Source organism: Ailuropoda melanoleuca, chromosome X (assembly GCF_002007445.2).
Source record: "Ailuropoda melanoleuca isolate Jingjing chromosome X, ASM200744v2, whole genome shotgun sequence".
Taxonomy (NCBI): domain Eukaryota; kingdom Metazoa; phylum Chordata; class Mammalia; order Carnivora; family Ursidae; genus Ailuropoda; species Ailuropoda melanoleuca.
In genome coordinates, this window is record NC_048238.1 from 110,793,567 (window position 1) to 110,804,784 (window position 11,218).

At 61.9% G+C, this 11,218-nt stretch overlaps 1 protein-coding gene across 2 annotated transcripts; it reads left to right on the plus strand.

The window, feature by feature from the left end:
• Nucleotides 1–2,922: 2,922 nt before the first annotated feature.
• BGN (biglycan) lies at nucleotides 2,923–10,081 on the plus strand. 2 transcript variants are annotated; one of them, XM_002929079.4, is made up of 8 exons: nucleotides 2,923–3,042; nucleotides 5,028–5,279; nucleotides 5,605–5,717; nucleotides 6,255–6,468; nucleotides 6,963–7,073; nucleotides 7,289–7,382; nucleotides 7,468–7,606; nucleotides 8,882–10,081. In XM_002929079.4, exons 2-8 carry the CDS (start codon nucleotides 5,030–5,032, stop codon nucleotides 9,074–9,076), a joined length of 1,116 nt encoding a protein of 371 aa, XP_002929125.1. In that variant the 5' UTR covers nucleotides 2,923–3,042; nucleotides 5,028–5,029; the 3' UTR covers nucleotides 9,077–10,081. The 2 variants fall into 2 exon arrangements, with proteins under 2 accessions (XP_002929125.1, XP_034505361.1); XM_034649470.1 differs by lacking the exons at nucleotides 2,923–3,042; nucleotides 8,882–10,081 and adding an exon at nucleotides 8,087–8,850.
• The last annotated feature ends 1,137 nt before the right edge of the window (nucleotides 10,082–11,218 follow it).

An 11,218-nucleotide genomic window follows, 5' to 3' on the forward strand; every position in this document is an offset into this window, starting at 1 on the left:
CCCCTTGCCTTGGCCCGGCCCAGCCAGGGAACAAGGCAGGTAGGGTGCCAGGCTCTGGGAGCCAGGCTGAGAACATCTTCCTGTGTGGTCTGGTGCCCACTAGGACCTAAAATGCTCCAGGGAAGCTCTCTGGCCTGGCTGGGATGATGGCTTTTCCATGCCCCTGCAGACCCGAAGCAGGAGCCTGGTGGGTGTGCCAGGGGAGGTGTGGCCCCTGCTGGGGCCACGGAGGGGTGGCTGGCCCTACAGACAGTGGGGAGCTACTGTTAGCAGTGGTCAGAGAGAGGCCCTGTGTTGCCAGAAGATTCATGATGCAAGCAAGGGGGCAAAGGGCCCACAGAGCAGGGCACTGCCTTCCAACAGCATCACCTCCCAGCTCAGATGAGGGAGCTGCTGAGGAGTCTTTTCCAGGGACCCAGAGGCTGATCCAGGCTCTGCACAGCCTAGGAAGTAAAGGGTCTTGTGGCTTTGGGACCTGTGGCACAGTCTGCAATGACAGAAAATGCGGCCAGATACATGGACAGGTAGACAGACAGACAGTGGAGTCCGGTTCTACCATTTCCTTACTGTGTGGTCTTGGGCAAGAATTTTGGGTAAAGTCTGAGCCTCAGTTTACCTATTCATCGAATGGTAAAACAGTGCTTTTTTCTTTTGGTCTTTGGAAGGGCTGAGTTAAGAGATCATTTAAGGCCCCCACCCTGCCCCTGGGAGATGATAGCATCCACCCTCTTCCTCGAACATTCTAGAACGTGGTGGGGAGGAGCTCAGGATTTCTTCAGTGAGTGGGAAGAGGAGGAAGGACACATGGCTCAGGCCAGAAAGGACCCGGAAACTCAGGACACCTAGCTGACCTGGGTCATCTGCTGCCTGGTTCCTGGCCAGCAGTTTGACCCTCCTGCTTTCCAGAGGTTTCCTGGCAGAGAGGGGGAGGGGTGGATGGCTCTCCTGAATGCTGTGGGGAGAGAGGTCTGGCTGAGCCAGCACCAGCCACCGTGCCAGCTCCCTAGTACCAGCCCTCTGCAGCCAATGGGCCTGCTCCTTGCTGGCTCCCTGCAACCTCCCACTCCCCCATTCAGGTCAAACCTATACCTGAAGGCTGGCAGAGCCCGGGGCCCAGCTCCATCCAGTCACACCGGCAGCGCCAGGGCAACGGCAGGAAGGAGTTGCCCTGGCCGGCCACGTTGAGGCGTCTGCTCACCCTGCAGCCGACGGTGGCTGTGGTGCAAACACAGATGGGGTGGGGTTCAGGGCCTGCCCCCTCCCCACTCCAGCCATGAGCCCCTTACACGGTCACCCCCTCACACACATGCACATGCGTAGGCTTAAGCGGACCCATGGGTGGCACATGCCCCCTCTCTGTGCTTGGCATGCAAGTGCAGACTAGATGCTGTCAGAGGGTCGGTGGGCTGGGGACTACTGGCCTGGGAGGGCAGCAAGAAGCAGCTGGGGATACAGCTATGGAATACTGCTCTGCACAGTGCCCCTGTCTCCGGCCTGTGGTTTGAAGCTGGCCCCTGAGGGCTTTGGTGGACAGAGCGGGGCGGGGGGAAAGAGTACCCTGTGCTGCCTGTCCCCCTCACCCCTCCCCATCCACGTAGTCCCAGGGATTCGACAGGGCTGGGTAGATGGTGGCACGCACGTCGGGGTTCAGGTTGGGTTGCTCGGTGGGACCAGACACCCTGGGCTGAGGCCTCGGGACAGTGGCCGGCGTCTGTGACTTGGCAGCGGCAGGCCACACATCTGCAAGCAAGCTCCCAGGGCGTGCCAGACCTTAAGTCCTGCTCCTGCCGCCCTTGGCCTGGCCTGAATGCCTGGCACAGCCCCTCCATGTTCTCAGAGGCTGCCAATGCGCCTTGTTTGGCGCTGACCTGGAGCAATCCCACTCAGAGGACTGCGTTGGCTTTCAGAGGGCTAGACAAGGAAGGCCCTATTGGTCTGGCGGCGCAGGCTTCAGGAAGCCCAGCCTTTTCCCTTGCTCACACCTGCGGGCACTGGGCCGGAGGCCTCACCGCCGTGACCACTTCTTCCCTTTGCTCTGAAGGGGAGGGGTCCGGCGAGCTCCAAGCACACTTTGATGGGGCTCAAGGCCCTCCATGAAGTCCTTTGGGACACCCCCTCAGGTCCATTGTCCGGTCAGACCCCTCCTCCCTGTGCAGTTCTACCCGCTGAGTCTTGCGTTGGCTCCCAGAGTGGAAATGAGGCTCTGCCGGAAGCCTGCCCAGCCCCCACCCTGCCAGCCTGTCCACTGCCTGGCCCCAGCCAGGAGTGGGGGGGGCGGGAGAACCAGCCACACCTTGTCCTCTGCCTCTGTCACAGGGCCCTGGTGTAGGGCCTCCAGGCCCTCGGCTTCAGTCCCTCCCCCCCGAGAGCTGGAGCCAAGGGCCACTGCCTCAGCCTCTCTGTGGCCCCCAGAGGCAGGGACATCAAGCATGGCTGGTTTGAGCTGGTTCATCTCCTCTAGAGCCCGCGTTCCCCTGGGACAGGTCCCATGAGCCCACGTGGAGCCTGGGTGGCCAGTCTCACCCTGCTTGGCCTTCCCAGTACCATCCATCCTCTACTCTGGTGGAAGGGCCAGATATGGGGGCAGAGAGTCCCTGTGGAGACCCCCAGCCCTTCCCAGCCCTGGCAGGCTAGAAGAGGCCTGTTCTTGCCCACCTCTCCCCACAGCCTCCCCTGCGCCTGGCCAGACCACCCCACCCACGCCCACTTATCCAGGTGAACTGTGGATCCCAGAGCCTTCCAAGGCTCCCACTGGGCGTTCCAGCCCTGACTCATCCCCCGTGAGGTAGCGGCTTTGGCAGGGGCGCCAGGCGAGCAGGCAACAGGCTGCCTCCTCCCTCTCTCCCATTCCATCTTGCTCTCCTGCCTCCAGCCTCCCCTTCCTGTTCTCTCCTACCACTCCTCCTCCTCCCAGCCCGGGGCGTCCAGTGGCTCCCAGGCAAGGGCCCCAAGCAGCAGAAGCAGGCACTCGAGGCCTAGGCCTACCCTGCTCAGCCCTGGAGCTCGCAGAATCAGGGGAAGAAGGAGGGACAAACCGCCCAGGTAGGCAAGTACAGGGCCTTCTCCCTACTCAGCACCATGACCTTCTGGGGGCTCCCCTGAGTCCTGCCCGGCCAGTCTGGGGCTGGCAGGACCTGAGGTGTGATCGTGGGGTGTTGGGGCTTGAAGGAGCCAGGCAGACTGGGTGCTCCCCCAACATAGGGGACTCTTGCTTTGCTGTGTGACCTGGGACAGGCACGTGCAGCTTCTCTGAGCTTGTCACTGGGGACCACACTCAGGAGGGCTGTTGGGACCTGCTGGGGGGCTCTGGGGCTGGCTCTCCAGCTGAGTCCACTGAACCTGTCCTGGGTCTGTGACCTCTGCCGGCTGAGCACACTGCAGCCCTGGTTGCCAGAAAGGCTGCTCCATTCTTTCCCACTCTGTCCTCGGGGACAGCGGGAGCCGGGGCAAGCAACGTGGCCCACTGAGGGGGTGCCTGAGGATTGTGGAAGGGGGTGGCAAGACTGGGATCGATGGGAACCCAGGGCATAGAGCAGTTGTGCCCAGACCTGGAGGTGGTGCCAGGCCACTGGCCTGCTGGTTGGGAGGATTCCAGGGCGCAGCCTGCAGCAGCCAGCCCAGCCCCACACTAACTGGGCTTACCCAGGAAAGCAGCAGCAGGGCGCTCCACTCCCCGGGGACTCCTTCCACATTTCCATCCAGCAGTCTCCCGGCCCTACTGAAGCCCCTCACAGCCCCTCCCCTATTCAAAATGGGCCCCAAGTGAGGAGGGTCTCCCTGGGGTGGGGCCCGGTGTGGGTCTGCAGGAAGCCCCTGGAACCCGGCCAGGCTCACTGCCCGCAGATGCACCCAGGGCAACCCAAGACACCAGAGTCTGGGAGGGAAGCAGGGCAGGCACACTTATGCCTGTGTAACAAATGGGGAAATTAAGCTGCCTGGGACTTTCCCGGGAAATCCGAGTAGGTGAGGGTGGTGGGAGCGGCAGGGCTTGGGCCTTTTCGTGTACCGGACCTTCCAGCAGAGCTGCCTGTCTCTGGATGGGAGAAGAAAGGAGGCGGGTAAATGTGGGCACCTGGGGCAGGTTTAGGCAGGGTAGCTTCCCCCTCACGCCCACCCCGCTGCCCGGCCTGGGGGAGCCTTCAGACGAGCCCGATCCTGCCTCTGCCACCTTGGCAGCAGCCTGCTCCCCTCTGGTGGCCTCTCCAGGGGGCTGGGCCGCGGGCAGAAGGAAGGCGGAAGCCGATGTGCGAGCCCTGGGGCTCTGCAGGCCAAGCCAGGGGAAGTGTTGTGGGCCAGGAGAAGGTGCCGAGGCCCTGGGGAGCAATGGGGAGGGTAGGTGGGGGGGGTGTGCCCCCTCCCCTCAGCCATTTCGCCACTGCTCTGTTTCTCCACACTGTCTCCAGGGCTAGCCCAGGTCTCGGTCTAGCGTGCCCAGCCCGGTGTCTTGGCCTCTCAACCTTTCTTCGAAAAATGTGGGTGCGCTGCAAGGGGGAGCTCAGGCAGGAAAGGAAGTGACTCATGGTGGCCTAGCTCAATGCTAACTGCACCCACATCGCCCTGAGCCACAATAGTATATTCAAATCCAAATTCTTCAAAGTGGGTATGGGGCAAATAGTTGCCTTTCTGTCTGCCTCCTCCACTCCCTTGGCTCGCCTCACTGACCCCCCACCCCAGGCAGGTTGCCAGCTGACTCGTGTGTGGGGGACAGCGGGGGTGGGGGTTAGTACTGCAGACTCACTGACTGGCAAGACAATGCATTGCCCATTAAAGCCAGCATCCTGCCTGGGATCAGAGGGGAGCAGAAGGAGGTATCTCCTGCCTGCCCGCACCCCGTCCGTCTGCCACCTCCTTCCCTGCCACTCCTACCTTGGGGTCTGGCTGTGCCCAGTGAGGAATGGCGAATGGGGTGCCAACACATGCAGAACCTCAGCTCCCTCTGTTTGGAGGTTTGCCGGGAAAGGGCCCAGAGGGCAGGTACGAGTGCCGGCTGGGCCCTCCTGACAACCCCTTCTCACCCTGGCTCCCAGGCATGCCCACCATGTGGCCCCTGTGGCTCCTCGCATCCCTGCTGGCCCTGAGCCAGGCCCTGCCCTTTGAGCAGAAGGGCTTCTGGGACTTCACTCTGGACGACGGTCTGCCCATGCTGAACGATGAGGAGGCTTCAGGTGCTGAGACAACTTCAGGAGTCCCAGACCTGGACTCCCTGACACCCACCTTCAGCGCCATGTGTCCCTTTGGCTGCCACTGCCACCTGCGGGTTGTTCAGTGCTCCGACCTGGGTCAGTCCCGGGACCAGGGTGGGCCGGGTGCATGAAGGCGCAGGCCCAGCCCGAGGGCCCAACTGAGGAGACACATGTCCATCCTCATGGGATGGGCATGAAAGGGTGGGGTTAGGGCTGGGGTGGCCCCACACAGGCTCGGGGATCCTGGTTTCAGTGTGGAACGGTGTCCAGTTGTTTGGTTGCAAGCAAGTGGGGCATGAGAAGGGCCTTCATCTGTGGCTGAGTCCCTGCATGCGTGTCTGTGTGCATGCGTGTGTGCTCGCGTGTGCATGTGTCCCCATGCGCAGACACTCATGCTGGCGACGTCGGCCCTGGCCCCCAGGTCTGAAGACTGTGCCCAAGGAGATCTCGCCGGACACCACGCTTCTGGACTTGCAGAACAATGGCATCTCTGAGCTCCGCAGGGATGACTTCAAAGGCCTCCAGCACCTTTATGTAAGCCCGCCCCCGCCCTGAGGGGCTTCGAGGAGGTGGGCAGTCTGCAGCTCAGGAGTTGGGTGCTTATGGGTGTGTACACATGTGTGCAGTGTGAGAGGGGACAGGGGGCCCATGGAGTCCTGTGAGAAGTCTGGAGTGCCCCAGTCACAGGTCACCTGTGTGATGTCCACAGTATAGCAGCTAGAAGCACAGGACAGAATCGTTCAGCCCAATTCCCTCTGTGGCAGAAAACTTTTTGTTGTACGGGTGCATTGCAGCAAGCCGAGAAGGAAGGATTTTGTCATAGCCAGGGTGCAAGTAGGGAAATCAAGTTGCAGAGAAGTGGTGGGCCGTGAGAGGCAGCACTGGCCCTACCAAGCCTGAGAACCGGCGCCTGGCTCTGCACTTCGCCCAGGGGCACAGACGGATCTCCTTGAGGCTGCGCGGGCAGCCCCACGGACCGCCAGCCCTGGGGGACAAGGGAGGGAGAAAGCGGTGAGGGCGGGGTGGGGTGGGGAGCTGGCGCCCTCACTTTGCACACCCTCCCTGCCCCAGGCTCTCGTCCTGGTGAACAACAAAATCTCCAAGATCCATGAGAAGGCCTTCAGCCCCCTGCGCAAGCTGCAGAAGCTCTATATCTCCAAGAACCACCTGGTGGAGATCCCTCCCAACCTGCCCAGCTCCCTGGTGGAGCTTCGCATCCATGATAACCGCATCCGCAAGGTGCCGAAGGGCGTGTTTAGCGGGCTGCGCAGCATGAACTGCATCGGTGAGTGCGGCCTGGACTGCAGCAGGCAGTCCCCACCCCGCGGCCGGCACAGACAAGCCTGGTGGGCCTCATAGAATGTTCTGGAGGTTTGTCTGGGGGCATGCCCCAGGGCGGCCACGGCAAGATGAAGAGAAACCGGGGGACCATAGAGAGAGGGAAGGGAAAGGGCCAGCCCGCCGGGGACCACCACGGGCCCAGCCAGAGGAGATGAGCAGGCTGGGGTGGAACCCCACCTTGATCTCTGGCTCCCCTCCCTTTCCTCCTGCTTCCACTACCCCCGGAGGCCAATGCCTGGACCAACATCCTTGAGAGGTAATGGTCTTGAACAGCCAGGAGTTTGCAATCAGCCCAGTAAATTACCGGAGCTGCTTTCAGGGAGAGCTGGGGGAGCAGGGCCGGTCAAGCCAGCCCAAGCCAGAAAGCCAGCAGGACCTGGGGCTGTGCAGGCAGCCACCCAGCTCCGGTGCCAGGGCTGAGCAGGGCTTCTCTCCTAGAGATGGGCGGGAACCCCCTGGAAAATAGTGGCTTTGAGCCTGGAGCCTTCGATGGCCTGAAGCTCAACTACCTTCGCATCTCTGAGGCCAAGCTCACCGGCATCCCCAAAGGTAGGAAGGCAGCCCCTTTCCCCCATGCTGTTTGGCCTCCATGGCACAGACGGGCACAGATCGGGGGCGGGGGGCTGGAGACATCTGGAACCACCAGTCAACTCAGGGAGGGCTTTGGTAGTCCTGTGTTCCCATTCACCACCGCACATACAGACAGCCCACACACGTGGCCTCCCCTCCTGCGTTCCATTCAGAGCACCCTCTTTTCCCGGCAGACCTCCCCGAGACCCTGAATGAACTCCATCTGGACCACAACAAAATCCAGGCCATCGAGCTGGAGGACCTGCTCCGTTACTCCAAGCTGTACAGGTGGGCTGGGGGTCCGAGCGGGGTGCCCCGCCCCACTGCTCTTTTCTCCTCCAGCCTTTTGGTACATCTCTTCTGCCCCTCACAGGCTGGGCCTGGGGCACAACCAGATCCGCATGATCGAGAACGGGAGCCTGAGCTTCCTGCCTACCCTGCGGGAGCTGCACCTGGACAACAACAAGCTGTCCAGGGTGCCTTCTGGCCTCCCTGACCTCAAGCTCCTGCAGGTGAGAGCCGCGCGCAGCCGCCGTGCCCGCTTCCGTAAGACCGAGTATGCAATAGGACCTTGCCGCGCAGCTGGCACAGCCCCCTCCTCATCTGGAAAGAAGCAATCACAAGTATCAGTGCTGAGGAAGCAGGGAAGGCGAGCGGGGACTCCACTGTGGATGGCAAGGAGGGCAGGTCATGGGTGGAGAGAGGGTGTGGGGCACGAGCAGGAGTTGGCCTGGTAGATATTGCGGCTGAAGTTTTCCTAGGTGGCTGGGGCACCAGAAAGGCATGGCAGAACCTGGGAGGTCAGGGAACAGTCTGGGTATTGGAAGTGCACAGATTTGTGGCAAGATAGGTTCAGCTCAGGGCAGGAAGTAGACTGATGAGGGGTGCAGGGTCTTGCCTGGGGTTCTTTCAGGGACCCCTGTCCCTGGCTTGGCTTCCGGTCTCTTCCTTGGTCCCATTCACACTCACCAGGACACCTGCCATTCTCACAGGCTGTCCAGCCAGAGCCAAGTCCAGACCAGCCCTGCACCAGTGAGGGCAGAAGAGGGGGTCAGCCCAGAAGCTGCCGCGGGGAGGCCCATGCCCGGCTGAGCGCGCCCTCTAGCGGCCGGTGTCCTCTCTGCCTCTAGAGGGCGCAGCTGCCGTCTGAGCACCTACCCACCATCGCCGGGTTTCTTATCCACTCACCCTCCTGCTGCTTCTGTCCCTCCCCTAGAGAGGGGCTTCAGGAAGTTGAGGGCTGCTGGAGAGCAAGCACCCTGGGGACTGGAAGGAAGAGGAGGTCATCTGTAGGCTCTTTCTCCTCTCATACCTATGGGTCTCTGGAGTGAGAAACTGCTGCCCAGGGGCTTCCCCGGAGTTTGGGAAACCCAGAAGGAGGGCCAGGGGCCCTCTGTGAGCCCAAGGAGCCATCTTTCCTGCACTGATACCCACATCCCAGGCCCCTCACTTCCCACCCACCACACACCGCCTCTGGGTCCCTCATCCCAGCCCCTGGTCACACACCGGTACCTTAAAATACCATCCAACACCCACCTGACAACCATACCCAAGCGTTGGTTTGCTTCTCCCAACCATGGAAGAATCACATCCTGGCCCTCAAAAGGGCAAGTACTGCAATGAAATCACACCCTGAGGTGGCCAGGTGGGACTCTCAGGAGGGAGGGCCCGAGCCCTCTGTTGTCTGCCCTCCACTTGGCCCGCCCGGGCTGGACCGGATTCGGAGGGCAGTCAGGGGATGCCTGGGCCGCTGGCACTGGGCCTGAGCCACGCCCCTCTGCCCCCAGGTGGTCTACCTGCACACCAACAACATCACCAAGGTGGGCGTCAACGACTTCTGCCCTGTGGGCTTCGGGGTCAAGAGGGCCTACTACAACGGCATCAGCCTCTTCAACAACCCTGTGCCGTACTGGGAGGTGCAGCCGGCCACCTTCCGCTGCGTCACTGACCGCCTGGCCATCCAGTTTGGCAACTACAAGTAGAGGCAGCAAGCAGCCACCATGGCGGCCTGGGCGGGGTCTCTGGGGAGCACAGCAGACATCGTGAAAGGGAGGGCAGCGTGAAGGGGCGAAGCCAGCGCCCAGCTGCACCCAACCCAGCCCCACCCTTGATCCTGGACCCCAACTCGCTGCCTCCCGACGCCTTCATCCTGGCTCCCCAGCATGTAGATGGGGAACAAGACCTAGCCGCCATCACGCGCCTCTTGGCTTCAGAGCTGCCCCTGCCCCCCACCCCCGTCATAGCTACTCACAGGCACCCTCATAAAGCTCTCTTCCCATTCACCCTGAAATCGAATTGCCCAAGGCTCCAGTCCAAGAAAGACGGGCCCTGGGTCTAGGGGGTGGGAAGGGGCTAACAAGGATGGAGACAGCCCACCCCACCTGCCTGGCACGCACTCCTCCTTCTCATGTACTTGCAGCTTCCAATAGTCCTTGGCCTGGCCTGCTACCCTTGGCCTCCCGTGCCCCCCCACCCTTCTGCAAGTGCATGGCCCATCCATCCAAGCCTCCTTGCTCTACTGGCCTCTAGACCAATATCTTCTTCTCTGGCTCTCTGGCTCTCTGGCTCTCTCTCCCCCACTCCTCTCTCTATCTCCATCTATCTCTCTCCTCACTCTCCTCTCTCACATCTCTGAGCTGGGTCTTGTGTCTGTCTTGCTGGGCGTCTGCCCAGCCCCTACCCAGGCAAGCTGGGGGCAGAGGGCAGCTGCCCCCAAGCCTGCCCTGCCCAGGCCTTGCCCCCAGGTCTGGACTGTCCTGGAGGAGGCCAGCAGGTGGAGGTGATGCAGGGGAGCACCGGGCCTGGAAACGGCCCAGCATCCCACTGGAGCCCCCAGCCAGCTTTCCTTTTCCCTCTTTCCCCCCATGATGGCTAGTTCTCCCCTCCCTTTGCCTTCTGGCCCCCGATATGGTGGGGGTTTCAAGCTTGAGAAGGGGCTGCTTCTGAGGTCGGTTGTTGTCTTTCAATTAAAGAAACACTGTGCAATATGTCTCTGTGTGCTGCCACTCTTGGGGTGGCACTGGGGACTGAGTGGAGAGGGGAGCTACAGGGGCCGTGGTGGCTGGCTCCCAGGGTCTGCCTCTTCGTGCCCACTCTGAGCCTTGGGCTTCCTCTTTGCTGCTTTCCCTGCCTGCAGGTGAGAGTCCTCACGACCTCCAGATCCACAAGGAGGCCCCTTCCGCTTCCTTAGAGGCACTTCCATTGCCCCAGCTCTCCTTATACTGGGCTCCTAAAGCAGCCTTGGCTGAGGGAGCATCTGCCCTCCCAGAGTGGAGCATTTGCCAACGACATGCCATCTTCAGAGCACCAGATTAGACCCTCACTCTGAGGGGGGAGCCTGGAAATCCTAGGGGCCCTGCCTGCCTGTCCTGATAGGATTTGGGGGCTCAGAACAACACTGGATCCGGGCTGTTATCAAAACTGTGCACGGCACCCAAGTCAGCACCAGGGGGCGCACACCTGGGCAGGACAGGCCTCATAGGGCCAGGACAGCAAGTTGTGTGTGCCCACCTGTGCGGGCCTGGCCTGGGCTCCGTGCAGAGGCTCCGCCCAGTAGGTCACACTGTGCCAGCAGAACCAAGCCCAGGTTGCAATGCTCTGTCACTGGCTCCCAAGAAAGATCCAGGACGTGGCCTGAGAAGAGTAGCGCCGGGGATATAGGTCTGGCCCCGAAAGGGCAGCATGCGCGTGGGCGGGCCAGTTTCCAGAGCAATGTGCCCTCAGACGGTAAGCGCAGCCGACTGAGGTGGTGGTGGGCTAGAGCCTGGCTGCCATCCTTCGCTCCCCACGGGTGGCTTCTGCCTCAGGGGGTGGGAGCCGGGGCTTTCCTGGGCAGCCACGGGCCACCAGTAGAAAGAGCAGGCAGGGCCCACGAGGAGTGCCAGCCCAGGAGAGAAGGAGCTCAGAGGCTCCACGTGCTGGCTCCGAGCACATAGCTGCACGTCCTTCTGCCTGGCCTGGCACCAGGGTGCCCAGCATCCCTGAGTTTCCCCTTTTGGGGATAGGAGGCGCCGCTCAGCATGGTGGCCCTGTGATAGAATGTCACCCGTCGGCATCATAGCACTATTCTGGGCCATGTGCTCCACAGTGCAGCAATCTCTGCTGAGCTGGGCAGGCTCAGGGCA

What these genes read in the sequence shown, in the direction of transcription:
- BGN (XM_002929079.4), top strand. Translation starts at nt 5,030, where the DNA reads ATGCCCACCATGTGGCCCCTGTGGCTCCTCGCATCCCTGCTGGCCCTG. An exon ending in TGTTCAGTGCTCCGACCTGG is followed by an intron (nt 5,280 to 5,604) that starts GTCAGTCCCGGG and finishes CCTGGCCCCCAG; the next exon opens with GTCTGAAGACTGTGCCCAAG. An exon ending in CGTTACTCCAAGCTGTACAG is followed by an intron (nt 7,383 to 7,467) that starts GTGGGCTGGGGG and finishes TGCCCCTCACAG; the next exon opens with GCTGGGCCTGGGGCACAACC.